This window comes from Myotis yumanensis, unplaced genomic scaffold, assembly GCF_028538775.1.
Source record: "Myotis yumanensis isolate MYYU_CA2020_CCGP unplaced genomic scaffold, mMyoYum1.0.hap1 SCAF_10, whole genome shotgun sequence".
Classification (NCBI taxonomy): Eukaryota; Metazoa; Chordata; class Mammalia; order Chiroptera; family Vespertilionidae; genus Myotis; species Myotis yumanensis.
In genome coordinates, this window is record NW_027223761.1 from 32,480,136 (window position 1) to 32,501,739 (window position 21,604).

Consider the following 21,604-nt stretch of genomic DNA (forward strand, 5'->3'; position numbering starts at 1 on the left):
TGAACTGTCCGCAGTAGCAGGGAGCATGACCGATGCTCCAACTACAACAGTGGCTGCTACACTCCAGCCACCACCAGCCTGGCCTCTCTGAATAGATACGTTTGACATACAGACCCAACAGGGAAGGGAGGGATGGAGGAATGGAGGAAATGAGGGAGGAAGGAAAGGAGAAAGGACAAAATTTTAAAAAGAAAAAGAAACCTTTGTCTGCAGCATCAGGTTCATCACATGGCAATTATTAGGTAGGTCTTTGTGTCAGGCTAATTTAGATCGTGTTAATGAAAATTACTTCCTCTTTACAGAGCCTGTACCCCATGTGGTTTTTTAGGTGCAGATGAAGTATTCAATTAAGCACAATTTGAATAAATGCCAATTAGGCCCTGCTTCCAGTCCCCCTTTTGAAACATCCTTATATAGAGGGGAAGGGGGATCAAAGTTTCTTCGCACAGTGGAGCCCAGGGCTGGGACTTTAGGCTCACCTTGTTGGGTACCGGGTGGTGATGCCATCGGGGGACAGAGTACAGGAGCCAGGCAGACAGTTTCCCCTGGCCCAGGCTAATTCCATCCTGTCTGGTGATTTTCAATTAAGTTCCATTCCCCTTGAGCAAAAAGGTGCTGTTCCCTGTGCAGTTATTGGTGAACAGAGAGGACACCGGCCTCTGGGGCAGCCCTAGGTGAGAAGCTATGTATTGTAGTGGCTGCACAAAGGATCAGCCTAGTTCCAAGTCTCAGCTCTGACATTCATTTTCCATGTGACCTTGGCCACATTTCTTAACCTTCTGTGCCTTGGTTAATGAAGGTGTATTAGATTTCTGTTGCTGCTATAACAATCTTATCGCACAGTGCTGGTGATCAGAAGTCCTAAGTGAGCCTAGTGGAGGGAACATCAGGGTGTTGATGGAGCTGTGTTCCTTCTGGAGACTCTAGGAGAGAGTCATGTCCTTGTCTTTTATAGTGTCTAGAACAGTGATGGCGAACCTTTTGAGCTCAGCTTGTCAGCATTTTGAAAAACCCTAACTTAACTCTGGTGCTGTGTCAAATATAGAAATTTTTTTATATTTACAACCTTAGTAAAACAAAGATTTATATTTTTGATATTTATTTTATACATTTAAATGCCATTTAACAAAGAAAAATCAACCAAAAATATGAGTTTGCGTGTCACCTCTGACACTGGTCTAGAAGCTGCTTGCAGTATTTGGCTCGTGGTACCACATCACTCTGACCTCTGGTGCCTCAATCACATCTCGGTCTCTGACTCCAGTCCTCCTACCTCCTTCTTATAGGAACCTTTGTGGTTACACTGGGCCTGCCTGGACAACCCAGGATAATATTCCAGGACAATACTTCTATACCACAATCCTTAACCTGATCATATCTGCAAATTCCCTTTGGACATGTAAAGAAACTTGTTCACAGATTTGGGGGTTCAGATGTGGACATCTTTGTGGGGAGCAAAACAGCAACTCATTTAATGCTCATCACAGTCTTATCAATTACACTACTAGAGGCCCAATGCAAAAATTCATGCAAGAGTAGCCCTCTGGCACCTGGGACCTGGGCTTTCCTCTGGCTGCCGACAGGCACCCGGGACCCCCGGCTTCCCTCGCAGCCCCAGCTTCATCCAGAAGGTCATCCGGTCTAATTAGCATATTACACTTTTATTATTATAGATGAGTTCCTGTGGTAGCACCCAGAACATTTGTTAAACAAAATGAGTATGGCATGCCTGAGGGAAACACCCTGAAGGTACCCAGACTGTGAACACCTGTGTCAGGGGCTCTTACCAACACAATCCCCGGTGTTGGCACATGTTTTGCTGATGTGAGATATTCCCAAAGGGAGGCCAGGTCCCAGCTCAGGAGGAACCCTTCCCAGAAGAGAACCCAACAAACTTTGCGCTTATTGCTTTCTGCCACATTTTGAAATCACTTTCCCTTTGGCATCCTCAAAACTGACTGACCATCTTAGGAAAATCGAGGTGAATAGCAAATTGAATCAAAAGAGCAGGGGACGTCCCGTGTCACTGGCCCTGTGTGGCAAGAAGGAGGTTGGCAAAGCCTTTTGATGTCAGTGCGGATGCGGAGGAAGAGGTGTACTCAGTGCTGGCCCAGGGCAGGTGCTCTGGGAGGACTTGTCCACAGCCCATCCCAAGGCGGGAACCGGGCTTGTCTCACATCCTCGCCAATGTCTGACTGTGCTCACACATGGTTTCTGCCTCTGTCCCTTTTGTGTGCTATGTGTAAACTAACACTGAAGACCATACCACATAAAACCCTAGCGAAGGTTACCCAGGAAACCCAAAGAGAGGCAAGTGCTCTGGTCTAACAGAACTTACCACACAGAATAGCTGACATGCATTTAATGAAAAGTTATAATTGCTTTTATGCTGTGCAGTAATTAGGACAAAAAGGCCAACATTTGGTATGACTGTAATTAGAGTTACTCCTTAATTGCTAGATGGAATATTTAGATTTCTGTTATCCCTGTGTTAACTCTCTAAAAGCTTTATCACCCATGTCAACTGCAGCCTTGAGACCAGTCAGCAAAATCCCTTTCAGCCTCTAGGGAAAGCCCACTGCTCTCTCGGTCCTGCCTTCTTCCCTCCACACCACTTCCTCCACCAGAGGTCAGAAAGAATCAAGACCAGGATATTGGTCTGAAGGATGAAGGGATCTGAGAGAAGAAGGATGTAGTCTCTTTTTATACACTATGGCCATGCTTTTTTAAAAATCTGTATGATTTTATTGATTTGAGAGAGAAGGGAAGAGGGAGGGAGAAAAAGAGAGAGAGAGAGAAACATCAATGTGAGAGGGTAACATTGATCAGCTGCCTCCTGCACACCCACTACTGGGGATCAAGCCTGCAACCCAGGCATGAGCCCTGACTGGGAATTGAACCAGTAACCTTTTGGTACATGGGACAATGTTCAACCAACTGAGCCACACTGGCCAGGGCTGTGTCCACTCCTTTGCGTGGCTTATAGTCTTTATCTCTCTCTCTCTCTCTCTCTCTCTCTCTCTCTCTCTCTCTCTCTCACACACACACACACACACACACACACAACTTGCATATACCCAGACACAGATTGAAACAACACACACCACACATTGCCTTATACCACACTACACTCACCACCTCATTAACTACCTTTCCTGGCCTTAATTTCCTGCCTTTAAGGTGACCTTCCCTATCTCAGACCTATCCCCAATTCCTGGCTCTATCACAGACCCCTGCCCTGCTCATGTGTGAGCACCCACTTTGGTGCTAACCACTTTAGGAGCATTATGCCATCTGATCACAGGAGGGAGAAAACATTACCCCATTACCCATCTGAGGGAAGTGCGGCTAAGAGAGATCAAGCGATTTGTCTAAGGTCACACCGCTAGGCAATGGCAGAGTCAGGATTTGAACTCAGGTCTGTCTGAACCCAAAGTCTGTGCTGTTTCTACTATGTCACATGTGCATATGACAGGACCTTATAAACTATAAAGGTCTTTTTCAATGTGAGTCAACATTACAAACCCTAGTAACTGGCATTTCTAATAAAAGGACTTCTGATAATGCTATTCACAGTGAGGTCTCAGAAATGCTACAAAATCTTGACATTCTAAAATGCCAAGCAGACATGTTTTCATGGGAAGCGTATACCAGCACCCTCCACCTCCATGAAAGCCACTAATTTCTGAAGGCCACACAAGGTCCTGCTCAGTGGAAGTCTCTGCTGTGGGTTAGATAACAGGGTCTCTCACCGAGGTTGTCACTGCTTGACAGGCAGGGCAGAGGTGAGTAAGCATGAGGCAGCCCCTCTCCCACTGCCCGTGGCACACCTGTAGCTGGATTCCCTGCACAGCATGACCCCTAGGAAATACCTCCTGAGGATTAAAATTTGAGCCATACAGATGGTTTGTTAGCAGGGGGTTCTTCTGGATGTCTGACCACAATGGCTCCCCTAGATTAGCAGCGGAGGGGTGTGGGGGGAGAAGAACCAGACACAATGCTGCCCTCACCCCATCCACACCCCAAGGGTGGGTCCAGGATAGGCCTGGCCGTCGAAGCTTCTGTTGGACAAATTAAGTGGACTCAGCTTGCTGAGATGATGGAGAGGTCCTCATGGAGATGTCCAAATGGAGGTGGACCAAGTACACATCCAAGACCAAGAGGCTCCGCACAGCATTGGCGTCATTGGCAGATGCATTACCGGAAACTTCACGGGCATTTAATCTCCTAAGTGTTTCAGGGGGCGGTGAGCACTTCAGAGGCTAATTCATCTTCTTTGTCTTCATTGCGCAGAGCTCTCTGGTCATCTTAATCCTCGCTCTGCCACAGGAAAGGGCCATTTGTTTCTTTAATGGATGCACTCTCGCTAGCTAAGTGGCTGCTCTGAGTCAGAGCAGAAAGCTAAGCCACCCTGAGGATGGTGGGAGCCGTACCTGGCTCAGACATCAAGGGTGTGGAGAAAAGGGTGTGGAGAAGATGGGATTGGGGGGACAGGGTGGTTAGGGAGTGAAGCAGAAAAACTCCAGATTTAGAAAGAGTTTCCATCTGCTAGAACTTGATCACATTCTCTCCCCACCCTGAACCCCTCCTCCTTCAAGAGGGGCCAGTCACTCCTCATGATGAAAAAAGGGTCCCTGCACAGAGCCTGGGGATGTCTGAGCTGGAGGGGTCTTGCCCCTTTTACAGGTAAGAAAATCCCACTCCAGAGATGCCCCCCGCAGGGCTGTGTGCCACATTCCAAGGCCAATAGTAATAATAACATTGATATGAGCTTCCATTTATTTAATAGTTTCTTTGTGCCAAGAATTGTAGCAAGAGTTTATAACCATTCATTTATTGAATTCTTATTTCAAATTTGTGAAGTATCTTTTATTCAACCACATCCACACAAAAAAGAAAAGTGAGGCTTGAAGTAAAATATCTGAAGTTACATGATTATCATAATAGAGGAGCTTTGAACCCAGGTCATCTGACCCCCAAAATTCCTGTTCTTATTGTTTTACTACTAGATCTTGTATGAAATGACCAGAGTTGCCCACAAGAAGGAACTTGAAGGTGAGGGGACCTGACACTGTCAGGTAGATGACAGACCCAGAAACTGGCAGTGTCTAGCTGAAGAAGAGGAAGTACCAGGCACATCACACAGAGCGCACCCTCCACCCCACTCCCCACAGCCAAGGGCTGTGCCTGCAATGTGCCCCTCTTTATCTGTCTGTACTGTCACACCTTGTTTCTACGGGAAACTTGTCCAACTCTAAGACGTGAGAGATTTGACTGGAAAGGAAGTCATGAACCATATCAAGCACGGCTTGGGAAGCCAAGTTGAGGACTTTGAATAATTCACTATCCATGCTCTTCCTTGGAGCATCAAGCTTAAAAATAATAATAATATTCATCATTTTTTGAGGACTCAGAAGGGCTAAGCCTTGTATCAGGTTCTTTGCATGTATTATCTCACCCACCCTCACAATAACCCTGAGAGGTCAGCATTTATGTCCCAATTAACAGTGAGAGCATCAACACCCAGGAGGCTGTGACTTGTCCAAACCACCCAATGAGTGAGTAAATGGCCAGGATCCACCTCAGTCCCTCTGACTCCGCAGCTACACTGCCTCCACTTCATGTTCACAGCAGGTGAGAGTCAAAGACCCAAGTCTAAGTCAGGCCAGAATGTAAATGCTGGCAGCTGCTTGCCAACCCTATGATAGGGGTCTTGCCCCCTTCACAGGTAAGACAATCCCACTCCAAGAATGTTGGGAGTTGATACTCTTATCTATAAAATGGCTCAATTTTTGAGCCTCAATACTCTTATCTATAAAATGGAGCAAATATTACCAGCCTCACAGAATTATTAGAACCCTCATAGGAAAATGCTTATATGTACTAGAAAATGCTCTCTGAATGTGAGTTTCTATGGTCAGCGATTCTAAGGATAAAGAAGAACTAATGCAGTGCCGTCCTGCTTCTTCCTTTGTATGCCCTAAAGAAGCACTTAGAGGACTTCATCACGGGGCCAACTTCGGGCAGAGGCCTTAAGAAATCCTGGGGAAGTACAAACATGGACCGTGCCCTGGGGGCTTGGGAGTGGGGCTGACATGCACTAACAAGGAAGGAACAAATACCATTAGAACAGTCACCACTGCATTGTGAAGTGTGGCCTCTAAGAGCAGGAGGGCATTCCAGAGGCCTGGAGCCACCGGGAAGGCTTTGCAGGGTTGCCGGGTGGGAGCTGGAATAAGAATCTATGGCAGCTTTACTAGGTGATGAGGCTGAAAGACACAGGTGGAGATTGGAGGCTAAGATGCAGACAGGGATGAGCCGGGTTGGAGGTTAGGGATCATCTAACTTAGAGCTCAGGCACTTGATGGAATTTACAGAGCCCTGAAACCCACTTGATCCACTGCACCACACACCTTTCAGTAGGGAAATGGCAGGCTGAGTACGGCAGAGGTGAGACAGGTCAGAATACCATAACCTCTGAGCTCAAGGCCTTTTAAAACCCCCTTGCTCAATATTTTCTAACATGTTTGGCAGTAAAGTCCTTTTTTCCCAACAAAACTTTACATGGATCTCAATCTACAAAGTCATTGAGATGGATACAAGGGCTGAGGCCCAGAATCAAGGTTCTGACCCAAGCAAACCCCTGTTTTCATGGAAGCAGAGAAGGGACAAAACTCGCAGCAGGGCACTATGTCAGACAGGCACCAATAAGAGCAGGACACAGACTTTTGGAGTAGGTCCAGAGACCTTCCCATGATGCCTCTCCCTCCTAGAATGGACAGTGTGAATGGAGACAGAGAAAGGCCCATGGTGGTTGGGTTGAGAAAATGGGTAGAGAGTGGGCTCGTAGAGATGCTCCAGGGGCAAGGAGGCATGATGAAAACATTTCCCTTGACCTTCCTACAGGATGCAACCAGCAGGACTGACCAGGTGCTGCCAGGCCATGCTGTCCCCCTAGGACTTAAGCCCTGACCCCCTGACCTGTCTTCACGGTGACAGGTGCTGTGCCTGGTCCCTCCCCAGCTCCTCACCTGGTCCCGGGTATAAGGCGTGTCCACCCTCTGCTTGTCGCTGCAGGCTTCCAGGAGGACGCGGATGGCATTCAGCTGTAGGAGCATCTCACAGGCCATCGTGTCGAAGAAGGTGATGTTGGCAAGGGCCGCAGAGGCCAGCAGGAAGACTTCCCCGGACGAGGCCTCTTGGCACAGTTCTGGATGGCAAGGAGGGAGAAAATAGCTTCACTGAAAAGTGCTTTCACATCAGTGTTCTCATTTGGTTCCCACAATAGCCCTGGGAGAAAATCTGGGCAAGTGTTATAGCGCCCACTTTACAGATAAGGACAGTGTTACTACGGAGGGAAATGTATCTGTATAAGTGGTGCCGCCGGGATTTGAATCCTGGTGGGTGATTCCTCTTCACTTCTTTATCCACTATGTACCAGGCACCACTGGGGTCTTGGGGTGACACAGTGAACAATATAGATCAGATCTTTGCTCCTGTTCAGCTCACATACTAGTAGTAGTGGGCAGGAGAAAATGAGCTTTTAAAAAATTAATATAAATACTTGCAAATTCTAATAAATGTGAGAGAGAAAATAAACAAATGCTAAGATAGGAGAAAACTAAAAGTCCAATGAGGTGCATAAGGAAGGTCTCCTGAAGAATATGACAACTTAGCCCTTAAGGATAAAATGGGACAATCATGAGAATATTTGAGTGAAGAGTATGTTCTGGGCCAAAGGGACAGCATATACAAAGGTCCTGAGGCAGAAAACAGCTCCTAGTCCATTACATCTCTAGTAATATACACCAGACTACTGTTGCATTTGCCTTGAGAAAAAAGGCTGAAGTTAAAACATAAAGATTCTACCTCTCCAGCTGCCATCAGCAGAGCTTCAGTGTTTCCTTTTGGTCACAGAGTAAGTCCTACAGTAAGACCCTGAATGTTGGGTTCTTTCTCTCTGATACTAGTGGTAATAACCCAGATCTAACCATATTCCGCACTTAACCATCTATAATAGTAGATGGGTATGATGGTTCTCTAAGGCAGGGAGGACCTTCCTCAATCCCAGTATCCCTCTACCACCTAACACATTCCCCCATGGACTCCACTGGACCAAGAATAGACTCCTGCCTTAGAGGGCATGGGAAACTGTCCACCGTGCTGCCCTCCCATCCCAATGGATCTGACTTCTGACTCTCAGCTCCAACTTGACCATCAATTAAGATGTTTCCTGGGTCCAGGCCCTCTCCTGCTGGTAACACCTCTATGAAAGTACAAGAGGAGAAGCCACACTTCAGGAATACGGTCCCAGGAGAGAAACACAATTTCAAAGACAGGCTGAACTATGTTTTATCCTGATCCCTAGTTCTTGCTTCCAGACAAAAAGTCTGTACTTCTAGGTTCTGATATTGAAACTGGCACCATTTGGCACCTTCTGGGGCCTTACTATAAATGGACAGAAAATAACATTAGTTGAACCCCCTGAAGTGTGCCTTGCATTTTGCCATTAAGTTCTCAGCACCCTTAAAGTAGAAAATGTTGCCTCCATTACAGATGTAGAAGCTGAGACAGAGAAGCTAGCAGCAGCAGCCACCATTGATCTCGATTGCTTACTCTGTGCAAGGCACTCCATCCTCACAACCACCCAATGTTTATCACAGTTTTATAGATGATGGAACTGAGGATTCAAATGTTAAGTGATTTCCCCAAAATCGTGGAATTGAGGATTGTTGGCAACTGCTGAAACCTAGAATCAAAACTAGGGCTGCCTGACCCCAAAGCCCCCATGTTTCTGTACCCCAGGGTGCCTCACCTCTCTAGGCCTCTTTGATTCAGTTCTATCAGGAGGCAATGTCTGCTTCTGGCATCCCTGCTCCCCACAGCCCAGATGTGACCACTAAACAACCCGGAATCTTCACCTAACCACCCATTGGTTGAGAGAGTGGCTTAACCAAGGAGTCAAGAAGTTTATGATTCCCCTTTTCCAATGACTCCCTAGCCTCTGATTTTTGGGGAACCACTGAGGACAGCCAACCCCTTCCAGGCCACCTGCCTACATCCAGAGTTGAGGTGAGACCTTAGGACTCAGTGGCCCACTTTGCTTCAAGTTCTCTTCTAGGTCTAAATGCCCACCCTCATTCTTATGCAATCACCATTGCTGCCGACACAGCGATGAACACAGCCGCCTAAGTGCCTTTTAATTTGGGTGCACATTTATTTGGTGCACATTTACAGTCTGAGTCACCTGGGATGTGTTAGGAAGATTAAATGGAGGATTCCAGTGACTCATTTATAAATGTTTCCAATGAATGGCAAGAAATTGGAGGGCTATTTCCCACCAAAGAACAGAGCCCTGGCGTCCTGCCCAGCAGATATATCCCATCTGCTGACGCTCAGGGCAGGCTCCACAATACATCTTCATCAGAGTGCAGTACGTAGGAGACTCCTCTGCCCCAGGCATAGATCCAACCCGGCCAAGGAAGTAGGGATGGGCATGTGGCAATAGTGAAAGGTCATTCAAACTATATATGGGTTTTTTAAATGATTTTCTATCATTTATAAATTAGGAGATTTTCTATAAAACTTAAGATTTTTTGTCTTATCTTTAAAAATGTCTTTCCAAATGGCAAAAATCAACTGGGATTTATCAGTGACTGACCCCTTTAGTCACATCAGTGGTTTTCAATTCAATGCAGGACTTAAAGCACCTTATTTTCTCCTTCCATCTGGTCTCTTCAACTCATTTCTGCTTCCTGCCTGGCTCTGGTGAATGACTGAATGTGAGACTCCTGGCAGATGTAAATCCTGACTCTGGTGTGTGGGCCTTGAAGAAATCCCTCCGCCTTTCTGGGCCTGGGTTTCTTCTCCTACAAAGTGGGCATTAAAGTTCATGACCTCTTGAATTCCCTGCAGCTACGACTCTCAACAACTGGGCTTCTGCATTTTCCCAACTTTGAATAAATGTGCGTGCTGGCAAACTGATTCCTCCCAGCCTGGCCTGTGGGTGCCACTGCCCCGGTGACCGGAATCAGCCACAGAGTCAACTTCACTGATGCCTCCTCTGCAAAGTAATTGTGTATCTTCAAACGGCAGCACGGATCCTGGAGAGGAATGGGTTTCAAACCCTTGTTTTCTATGTTAGGAAAATTGTCATGTGAGCCTTGCAATGTGGCGGGGCCAGTGAGTGGCAGGACCTCACGCAGCACCTGCACAGTAGCTATTTGCAGAACGGATGAATGAAAAGGCAAAAACCCAAACCCGAGTGCTCTGACTCCAAGTCCAGTGTTCTGTGTTGCCCCTAAAGATGTGCTGTTCCAGATACTCCCAGCTCTGGTGCTAACCCTGCATTTTCTGATAAAATTAATTTTCATTCAATAACATATGGAATTAGAAACAGTGACAGACAGAAGATAGAAGCAAAAACACAGCTTATCACAGGCACTCTAAAGGAAAGAACATGGTTTGCAAAACAAATTTCCTGAGGATTGTTATCCAGATGAGTTCTAGAATCTGTAGTTCTGCACAGGAAACGGGGGGCGGGGGGGGGGGGGGCGCGTGTTCTAAATACCGGGTTCTGATTCTCCAGCCAGGAGCACACTTGTCTGAATGGGGGAACTTGGAAGAGTCAATGACTTGAGGCCCGATGACTAGAGAGCAATGGTGGGGTTGCAGGGAGCAGTGTGGGAGGAACCGGTGCTCTCTGAGAGGCTGTTGTCCCCAGTCATTGCTGCCATATTTATTGGCTACAATCAACTGAGATTTCAGGAGCAAAGCCCATCAGAGTCTCTCTGGTCAAGTATCTGAACCTCAAAATTTGAGGCCCTTCTCTTCTCTGGGGTCAGCCCTGGTCTCTGATCTGAAAGGTCAATTAATCCCAATCTGACCTCCATTCAAGGAGCTTCGGAAGGGCTGCATGCATTAAGCCTGACTGACACTTCGGTGGTTCGAATGATTATTCTTTCGGAAGGCACGTGGGGCCAGCCTGATCTTACTGTCCCTTCCTGAGGACGACAGCGGCAAGGCCCCTCCCTCAGCGCCCCGCCCCCAGGGTGACTCACTGAGGAGAGCAGTCACTATCTCCTCCATGCTCTCCAGGAAGCTGCTGAGGTGCTGCGTGAAGGGCAGGTGTGGGGAAGTGACCTGGGCGACCACGGCTGCGGCCTCTGCCCGTGTGGCCTCTGAGTGGCTGTCGTCGGTCAGGATGTCGGCCAAGCACAGAACGCCATCCACCTGCAGATGGAGAGAGGACATCCTGTGCACCTGCGACAGCACCGCGGCTCGTGACACTAATGAGACAGAGAACCAGGACCTGCATGGCCCAGCCCTGGATCCCAGTGACTCTGGAGGCCTATCCTCTGGCTCCAGCAGAGATCCTGGGCTTCATAGAGAGAAGGCAGCAAGCCAGGCATCCAGGGAGCAGGCCCTGGCCATCCACCACAGCAAACAACCATAGAAAAAAAGCCATGTAGAGCTCTCATGTCCCAGAGCTCCCAGCCTGGCCCCCTCTTGCGTGTGTTGTATGACTTGGCATAAGTCATTTAGTTTTTCTAAGGCTCTGTTCTCTCACCCACCCACCCACAGGGTGTTGGGGGGTAAGAAGATGAAGCAGGTGATGCTGGATCCTGAAGAGATGCTCATCACATGTTGGATCTCTCCTCCTTCCTTGGGTTAGCACCAGGCTGAGCTCAACATCTCTCCTTTCCCACCTTCCATCACCGTCCTCCCCCACCGACAGCCGGCTGCTTCCTGGAGGCCTCTCTCTCTGCCCAGCCACAGAGGAACAAACTTGGGCACGATGGGATGTGAATGCCAGATAAACACTTCACTTCCCACCTGGCTGGTATGGCTCAATGGTTAAGCATCAACCTATGAACCACACCAGGAGGTCACAGTTTGATTCCTGGTCAGGGCACATGCCTGGGTTGTGGGCACAATCCCCAGTAAGGGGCATGCAGGAGGCAGCTGATCAATGATTCTCTCTCATCATTGATATTTCTATCCTTCTCTCCGTCTCCCTTCCTCTCTCTGAAATCAATAAAAACATATTTATTAAAAATAAAAAGAGTTCGCTGCCAGTTCTGCCCGTCAGACCTGCTCTTGGCATCATCATAATAGCTTCCGCTTATTGAATGTTCTATATGTTCCAGCTACCACTCGAAGTGCAGTGCATATGTTAGTACACTGATTCTTGCAATCACCCTCTGAGGTCAGTGTTATTACCATATCATCCCCATTTTACAGATGAAGAAACTGAGACACAGAAAGATTCATTGACTTGCCCCAGATCACAAACTCTGAAAGCAGTCGGTTTGAGATTAGAACCCACATGGTCCATGGAAGCCCATGGAAGAACCAGGGACCTTAGGCTGCCTTCTGGGAAGGGCCACCTGAGCACAGACCCTCTGCCTCCACCAGGGGGCAGCAGAAGAGACTTTGGGGGAAAGGAGGGCAGTAACTTGTCAAGGTTACCCAGCAGTGCCACAGCAGCCCCTCAGACACCCCCAGACACCAGCCTACCTGAGGCCCCTGCAGCTGGGAACCAAGGAGTCCCTCCCTGTTGGGAGCAGCGGGGTAGGGATGAGGCAGGGGGAGAACCAGGGAGAGGTGATTTGAGGAGATGCTCCCCACACCTGCTGCAGGCCTGGGGCTCCTGTCCCTACACCCTGACTTCCTGCCACTCAACCCCAGCTCCCCGGAGGCCTGCGTCTTGTTTGACTAATTACCACCACGGAGTTCTGAGCCTCCCTTAAGTGGCTCCTGGGAGCTGTGAGGTCCATTAGCTCTGAAAGCCTTGGCAATCTCAGACTCAAAAGAGACAAATGTGGAAACCAGAGCCCAGGGAACTGTCCTCAATAAAACTCACCTGGGTGTGCTCAATAAAAGAGAACAAACAGCAAGGCTGCCCCGGCAGGACTGAGTTCGTGCCAGGTGTTGACTAACAGGCCCTCAGAGACCGGGGCCTCACTTGGGCCTAGAAATAGGAAACAGCCCTATTATTGCCAACAAGAGAAACGTCTGAGGCCTGTCTGGCCTTCATTCCTTCCCTCCCTCCAGCACCATCCAAGGCTGTAGCGAAGGGGTCTCCGATGAGGGAATGTGTCAATCATCCAGTTTCCCTCATCTCACCTTGGATGCTGATGGCGTTACATCCCTGACCCAGCCGGGATACAGGTCAGACCCAAAGCTAGTCCCCGCCGAGTGCTTGGAGATGGGCCACTCGGAAAACACCAGAGAGGCCAAGGAGTCGATGGTCCTTGCGGGCCTGGCGCCACCCAGGGCCTGATGCCAGGCCAGCTCCCCAGCCCAGAATGCTGCTTGGCAAACCTGCTGAGCACCATCTCCCTGAGCACGTTTGGGTGCCAGCCCTCGCACTGGAGCAGAGGGGCTGAGGGGCCTGGGGCATCATCCACCATAACCATTTGCAACGTGACTTCCCATGAGGAAGGGGAGGCCTTCCACAAGCCGCCCTGACTCCACGCCCACACCCAGCTGCGGGAGGTGGCCCCTCCTCGTAATCCACAGCCCAGCACGTCTGCCGTCATGGTAGCGTTTCCTGCACTGACTGGTCCTGGTTCCCCAAGGTGTGGGCCCGTTGCACCCGGGGGGCGGGGGGGGGGGGGGGGGCGGGGGTTTCCTCAAAGCACATTCCGGGGCCCCACCCAGACTTACTCCACTGGACTCCAGGGAGACCTGGGATCTGCCTTTTAACAAGGTCTGCAGCGAACTGAACTGTGTGCACCAGAAGCCCCGTGTAATGTGATTCTCGGCTCTCCTGTCTGTCTGTCTGTCTGTCTGTCCTTGTTCCGCAGGGAGCTCTGCGAGCCTGGGGACCGCAGCTTGTTCACGCGTGGCTGCTCCAGGCCAGGCACATAGCAGGCTCTCGGTAAATGGGGGATACATTAAAGAGAGTAAAACTAGATGGAGGACCCGAGGACACACCCAGACAAGAAAGGTGGAGGGACCGCCATGCAGATGGAGGGGCGGGGTGAGCAGCAGCCGCTGCAGGGAAGGGCCGCTTTGGAGAAGCAGGCAGCTCAGAACATGGACTCGGCCGGTTCCTGAGCCCAGGAAAGCGACCCTCACCCCACCCTGATGTAGACCCCGATCTCTTCCCTGCCTTAGGTTTCCCAGAGAAGAGGATCTGGTGTTCGGCCCAAGCAACTCGCTTTCCTTCTGACTTGTTTTATATGCCTCAGACCATTTTTGTTAATCTACTATTATGAAACATGTCATCCCTTCCAAAGAGAGCATTTGCAAATTGATTAGGCATTCCAAAATAATAAAATAAACGCCTATACTATATGTATGTGTATGTGTCTAATACCTGGGAAATCTACTCTTAGGAATAAAATAACACCAGAATCCCCCCTGGACATCATCCTTGATCTCATACCTCTGCTTCTCCCCCTGAATTGTGTGCTCGCCTTTCCCTTGTTTTCTTCAAAGATGTATTGCATGTGGATGCTGTTCAGTTTACAAGGTTTTGAACTTAACATAATGGGATCACACTGTATGTAGAAATATGCTTTTTTCCTCAGTCAGCATTACGTTTGGGAAACTCCTTCCTGCTACTGAATATGGCTGAGGTCACTGCTGCGGGGTTTTATTGTCTAAATCAATTGCAATTGAATAGAGAATTCATTTCCGCATTCTCCAGTCTGGGGCCATTTGAGCCATTTCCCAGTTTTTGCTACGATGTACAGTGCTGCCATAAATATTCTTCTAAATGTCTTCTGGTACACACGGGCCAATTTCTCTGGTCGTTCAGCCTAGGAGTGGGATGACCAGCTCATAGAGTCTACACGCCTTTCATTTTACTGGAGTTGCCGAACTGCTTTGCAGAACAGCTGTAGCAACTTACAGTCCCACCCACAAAGTATTAACTCCTGTAACTCCATATTCTTGCCAACATTTGGTACTGTCGGATTTCAAATGTTTGCCATTTGGGTGGGTGTGTATTCTAATATGCATGTCTCCACTTACTACAATGAAGCTAAGAGTCTTTTCATATGTTTTTGTTTTGCTTTCCTTTGGTTTTTGACATTTGGATTTCCTATGAAGTGTGTTTCGTGCCTGTTGCTCATTTTCCTATTTGGTGCACTGTCATGTGGGTCTGTTTCTCAGGCCTCTGGCTCTGATGTTATTGACCTGCCACTTAGCCTGCTGCCAGCCAGCCACCACCCTCTCAAGTTGATCGTATCCATCACCATCTCAGTGGCTCCAACTCAACCATCTCATCACAGTGGGTGGCCCTGAGGGGCCCCACACCCACTGGGCTCTGGGCTCCCAGCGTCTGAACCAATTCCTGTAGCGTCAGAACAAGCACAGGTTCTAGAGTCATGCCTGGGTATAAATCCTGCCCCTGTATCTTACTACCTAGACAATGTGTGTACCTAGATAATTTGAGCCTTTATCTATAAAACTAGAGGCCCAATGCACGAAATTCATGCAAGAGTAGGCCTTCGCAGCCACGGCGGCTGCCTGGATCCCTCCCTCACAGCCGTGGGCGGCTGCCTGGATCCCGCGGCTGCAGCCCCAGCATCATCCCAGAAGGACATCTGGTCTAATTAGCATATTATGCTTTTATTATTATAGATGGGGATAAAAATCCGAACATTGGAGGACAATGGAAGGTAACTGAGATAATGCATGTACAATGCCTGCCACAGGTGGCACCATCATCCCGTCTCATTCCCATCTGGTGGCTGCAGTCACCTCCTCTAGACCCAGGGCCCTGGTCCTGCCTGGTATTTCTGCAGGTTCATCTGGAACTGAGACCCCATGGAAACCTGGGCCCACAAGTTTACCCACTTGTTGGGACTTCCTCAGATCCTGCAGCCCAGAACTAGAACTTTAAAAAGCAGAGTGAGTCCTGTTTTAATTCCTGACCAGGACCAAGATGAATAATTACAATCCCTCCCGAAAGACAAATATTCTTATCCCTGCATCTCTTTCTAGTGCAACATGAATGGAGCACTTACTTGTGATTGGCGCTGACCTCGGCACTGATACAGGTCAGGAAGAAATAAGAGTCGGAGAAACACAGGCAGACACATAGAGAAACAAAAAAATGAGAGAGACAGACCGACACAGTGCATGCTTAAGAGGATTTGGGGATTTGTCTGGTGTGGGGCCCAGCCTTGCAGTCTTACTTGGCCTCTCTGTAACACCTCCTCCTGCTGAGAACTCTCCATCTCGGCCTTCTTTTCTTCCTGGGGCTCCCTGATACCCCACTTTTGGGGGCTCCCTAGCTAACTACAAATTACCATCTCCTTTAACCTCTCTTCCTCTGCATCCTAAGGTGACTCACGCCAGGTTTTGCTGTCAGCCCACTCAGTCAATAGCACCCAAACCCAAGTGGCCTCAGTGGCTCAGTATGACGGCCCCACACACATACACACGTCTAGCCCTCCATCCCTGACTTTCTTTCCTAAGATCCACATTTCAAACCTGCTCCTGGATCTCTTTAATTCCAAAGCTAATTTGCCTGGGTATTTCATGGGCACCTCAAACCCAGTTCACTTAACCCTGAAGTGGTCCATCGTCCCTGTCTTCCCTCCTCACTGTCCTCTCAGACCAGGGGAGAAGCCACCTCCTCTGGGAACATGCACCACCCCCCACCCCCCAGCCAGAGGGTCTCTGTCCTCCCAGCCACCTGTCTGACCACAACTGCAGCGCTTATGTTGTTCTATCCTTATCGGTCTGCATACTCATCCCTGCACCAGATTTGAGCTGCTCAGGGCAGCTTCTGTATTAAAACCTCTCTGGTCCCAGCACCCAGCTGAGGCTTGACACACAGCAGTTCACTTGTCAAGGGTGGGCTGAATGGTGAAGAAACAGAGGCCCAGGGAGGGGAAGAGATTTCCTAAGCCACACAGCACATTAATGCCAGGGCTGGCACCTCATCCTGGCCCCCCCTCCTGGCCTGTGCCCCCTAAGTGAGGCCTCTGGGAAAGGCAATGAAGGGAGAAGGGGGTGAGAGGGCCAGGCCGGGGGGGCTGCTCAGCTCAGCGCCTACCGTGGGCCCAGGTGTAACCCAGCCTGAGGCCAGCTTCCTCAGACACGGGTCCCATCTATGGATCGCCTCCATCCCCAAACCGCCCACGACCCCCCGCCCCCCGTCATAAACTTAATGATGCCAAGAGAACACAATCTAACCACAGCACTTACACATCCTAAAGAAATTGCTGCTGGAAGCACTTACAGGTAATTAGCTTTTACATGGAGTGGGATGGGCCTGGGCCTGAGGCCAAGCTCCCCTTATGGGAGGGCATGCAAGTGGTGGCAAGGATGGCCTGGCCTGGCCACCCCCCGGGCAGCAGGACAGCGCACCCGGAGCACAGACACAGGGTGTCCCGAGCTGGTGGACGCTGAGATTCTCCCTGAGCGGTGCGCGAAGGAGCATGGAACCCACACAGCTGAGGAGCCCAAAATGTACAGTAAACACCGCTGAGATTTATGGGAGACGTTTTCCCGCTGGTTACTGGAAACGCATCCGTGGTGGCTTTTATGCGAATATCTCAGGGACACAGGCTGGTGCACAGGCCCGTCATATATCACAGGTGCTGTCCACTCACTTCCAGTTCCTTCTTACAGGTCTAGCGTTTGGGAAAGGCAGAGGAGTGGGTTGCTGGCTTGTGACAGTTAAACAGAATCATGCAAATGCAGGGAAGGGAGCGTGACCTAAAACCCCCAAATTTCCTCCTCCTTTCTGTCCACCAGACACCTCAATTCTGCACACACCAAAAAGAAAACAGACAAGTGGGAACCACAAAGCCCTTGGACTGCCAGAACCGGTTTGGCTCAGTGGATTGAGCGTCAGCCTGCGGACTCAAGGGTCCCAGGTTCGATTCCGGTCACTAGCATGTACCTCGGTTGCGGGCACATCCCCAGTGGGGGGTGTGCAGGAGGCGGCTGATCGATGTTTCGCTCTCTTCGATGTTTCTAACTTTCTATCCCTCTCCCTTCCTCTCGGTAAAAAACCAATAAAACATATTTAAAAAAAAAAAAAAAGCCCTTGGACTGCCTCTCACAGGCCCACTCACAGGTCCAGGCAGGACCGACCTGTTTGCCCCGGGGATAGCCAGAGGGAAAATCCAATCATAGAGAGGGAAGCAAGGGCCGAACCCAGGAAGCAAAGCCAAGTGCCAGCCAAGAAGCAGGGCAAAGCCTTATGTCAGCGGTTCTCAACCTGTGGGTCGCGATCCCTTTGGGGGTCGAACGACCCTTTCACAGGGGTCACCTAAGACCATCGGAAAACACATATCTAATTACATATTGTTTTTGTGATTAATCACTATGCTTTAATTATGTTCAATTTGTAACCATGAAATTGGGGGTCACCACAACATGAGGAGCTGCATTAAAGGGTCGCGGCATTAGCAAGGTTGAGAACCACTGCTTTATGTGGAATACAGGGCCCTGTGGGCCAAAAGCAGGATCTGAACATGGGACGTAAACCAGATCAGAGAAGGTTCAGGACAAAGTCTGTGGACAATGGAAGGGGCTAAACGCTTGCTTTATAAAGGAGGTATTTGTTTTAAGGAGTGGTAGTAGAGCTAATAGCTCAATAAAAGCGACAGAAAGCCCAACCAGCCTTCTATCCTCCTCCCAAACTGATATATCCCAGCCCCCTCTCAACCTGTTTTGCTATGTCAAACAAGAATCTTTGATTAAAAGTTAAGTGCCAAAATGGATAAATACAAATATTAATATGTAATAGGGAATGGAATAATGGATGCGAGAGATTATATAGCCTGTTTGGCAAGCAAGTCAGCAAGGTAGAAAGAGCTGAGTCGTTGAGGTGGAAAGAAATCAAGAATTAAATCACTTAAGAATATAAATAGAAAATAATTTCCCTGTCAAGCAGATGACTTTTCCTTATAGCAGATTATCAAAAAGATGCTCTGAAGGCTTTGTAGGGGAGAGGAGTGGAGGTCATGAGGAGGCAGCAAAAGGTTATAAGAACAAGTTCGTCTCCCTTTGGGTTAGACCAGCCGTGGGCAAACTACGGCCCACGGGCCGGATCGGCCCGTTTGAAATGAATTAAAACTAAAAAAGAAAAAGACCGTACCCTTTTATGTAATGATGTTTACTTTGAATTTATATTAGTTCACACAAACACTCCATCCATGCTTTTGTTCAGGCCCTCCGGTCCAGTTTAAGAACCCATTGTGGCCCTCGAGTCAAAAAGTTTGCCCACCCCTGGGTTAGACCCATTCGGCATGCGCAGATGTTAAAATATAAAGTTTTCAGGAAAGTACCACTGGGTGCAGCTGGGATCTGACGGTACCAAAAATAGAAGATCAGTGGTTCTCAGCCTAGTTCTCAGATGATTAGAATCATCGAGGAAAGTTTTAAGATACAAATGCCCACGCTTCCCCACCAGAAATTCGGATTGAATTGGTCTGAGGTGGAGGCTGGGCATCAGAGTTTGGAAAGTTCCGTAAGTAATGTTAGGGGAGATCCTGTTGCACCGCTTCTAGAGAGCCTGCGGTGCAGTGGGAGTTACAGTCTTAGGCGTGAGTGGGGAAAGCCTGGGGTCACAACTCGGCTGTGCTACCTGCTGACTTGGTGACATGAGCAAGTGGTTGACATTCTCTGAGCCTCCGTATTCTAATTCTTAAAGTGATAATGATATCACACGTAATAATGAAATAGTAAATAAAATATTAAAACCATTCCCTCTGAAATCAATATGAAAACCAGAGATATCAATTTTTACCTCTCCTAGTCAACATTTTACAGTGGCCCTAGCCAATGCAATATGACAAGGAAAATAAATAAAAAGGGCCCTAGCTGGTTTAGCTCAGTGGATAGAGTGTCAGCCTGGGGACTAAAGGGTCCCTGGTTAATTCTAGTCAAGGGCATATGCCCAGGTTTTGGGTTTAATCTCCAGCGGGGGGGGGCGGGGGGGGTGCTAGTGTATTAGTGTATATATAAATCCTGACAAAGTTGTAGGATTTATACTAATAAATAACACAATGTATTGCTTTGTTACTTAGTAATTTAGGAACTCAAACAGTGCCATATTGGCAAAAGGATGGCCAAAAAAGACTAATGGAACAGAAAACAACCCAAAACAAACTCATGCATCTGTAATCACTTTACTTAGAACAAAGCTAGCACTTTAATTCAGTGGTGAAAAGATAGTCTTTTTGATAAATGGTGCAAGTTAAATTGGGAACACCATTGAAAAATTTTAATTTAAATGGACCATATACCTAAATGTGAAAGGTAAAACAATAAAGTTCCTAGAAGAAAAAAATAGGAGTCTTACCTTCGTAATTTTTATATTTTTCATGACAGTTTACATTTAATATCATTTTGTATTAGTTTCAGGTGTGCAGCCTAGTGGTTAGACGATCATAATTTACAAGTGATTCCCCCCAATTAGTCTAGTACCTGCCTGGCACCATACATAGTTATTATAATATTATTGACTATAGCCCCTATGCTGTACTTTACATCTGGTGACTATTCTGTAACTACCAAGATTTACCTCTTAATCCTTTCCCTTTTTTTATCCAGCCCCCAGTCCCTCTCCCCTCTGGCAGCCATAAGTCTGTTGTCTGTATCAATGAGTTGATAAAAACAAACATTTCTTAAATGGACACAAAAATACTAACTACAAAAGAAAATATCAATAAATTGGACTTTATGAAAGTTAAGAATCTTTATTCATCAGAAGACACCATTAAGAAAATGAAAAAGCAAAAAGCAGCCTGGCTGGCATGGCTCAGTGATTGAGCATCAACCTATAAACCAGGAGGTCATGGTTCAATTCCTGGTGCTGGTGTGGACTCAATCCCCAGTGTGGGGTATGCAGGAGGCAGCCAATCAATGATTCTCCCTCATCATTGATGTTTCTATCTCTCTCTCCCTCTCCCTTCCTCTCTGAAGTCAATAAAAGTAAATATTTTCTTAAAAAGTATATTTTTTGAAAAATCAAACCATTGGCTGAAAATATATATTCTCAATATATATGTTTGACAAAGGACTCACATGTAGAATATATTTTTTAAAGTTTATAATTTAATAAGAAAAAGACAAACAATTTAATTTTTAAATGGGCAAAAGTCTCAGACCAACATTTCAGAAAAGACAATGACCAAATGATCAATAAGAATAAAGGAAAATGCTCAAAATCATTACTCATCAGGAAAAAAGAAAATTAAAACCATCATGAGAAATTACTATACACCCAAGCAGGTCAGAATTGGGGCATTGTTCTTAATCCGCACCAGTAGTTTTATTGCTAGCTTTACCCAGTGGCCAGATAAGTTTCTATTGAATGAGTACAAAAACGTTTTACAAAGTATCATACTTTAAAAATATATTAGCTTGTAAGAATATGTAATAAATAACTTCAAAATGCAATGGGTACTTAACTTTAAGGCGTGCCTTCAACATTTATGTACAACACTGTGTAATATGAAAACACGAGAATGCTCGTGATCCGCCCGCAGGGTGTTAAGGCACCTTCATTGTCGGCTGAGGGGTCTGGATTTTTTCCAGTGAGAAGTGGGGGATTTGGATTAAGGGTTCTGCTCTGAGAAGGCCCAGGACAGACTTTCTGGGGGGAGCCAAGTTAGAAACCTAT

General features: G+C 47.8%; 1 protein-coding gene across 1 annotated transcript in view; it reads right to left on the minus strand.

Annotated features, from left to right (window-relative positions):
* INSC (INSC spindle orientation adaptor protein) overlaps nt 1–21,604 on the minus strand; it is a 119,522-nt gene that overhangs the window by 13,092 nt on the left and 84,826 nt on the right. Inside the window, exons 8-9 of the mRNA XM_070426663.1 lie at nt 11,061–11,232; nt 7,032–7,210 (exon numbers count right to left, since the gene is read on the minus strand). Coding sequence (XP_070282764.1) covers nt 7,032–7,210; nt 11,061–11,232 — 351 coding nt within the window. The remainder of the gene's footprint in view (nt 1–7,031; nt 7,211–11,060; nt 11,233–21,604) is intronic.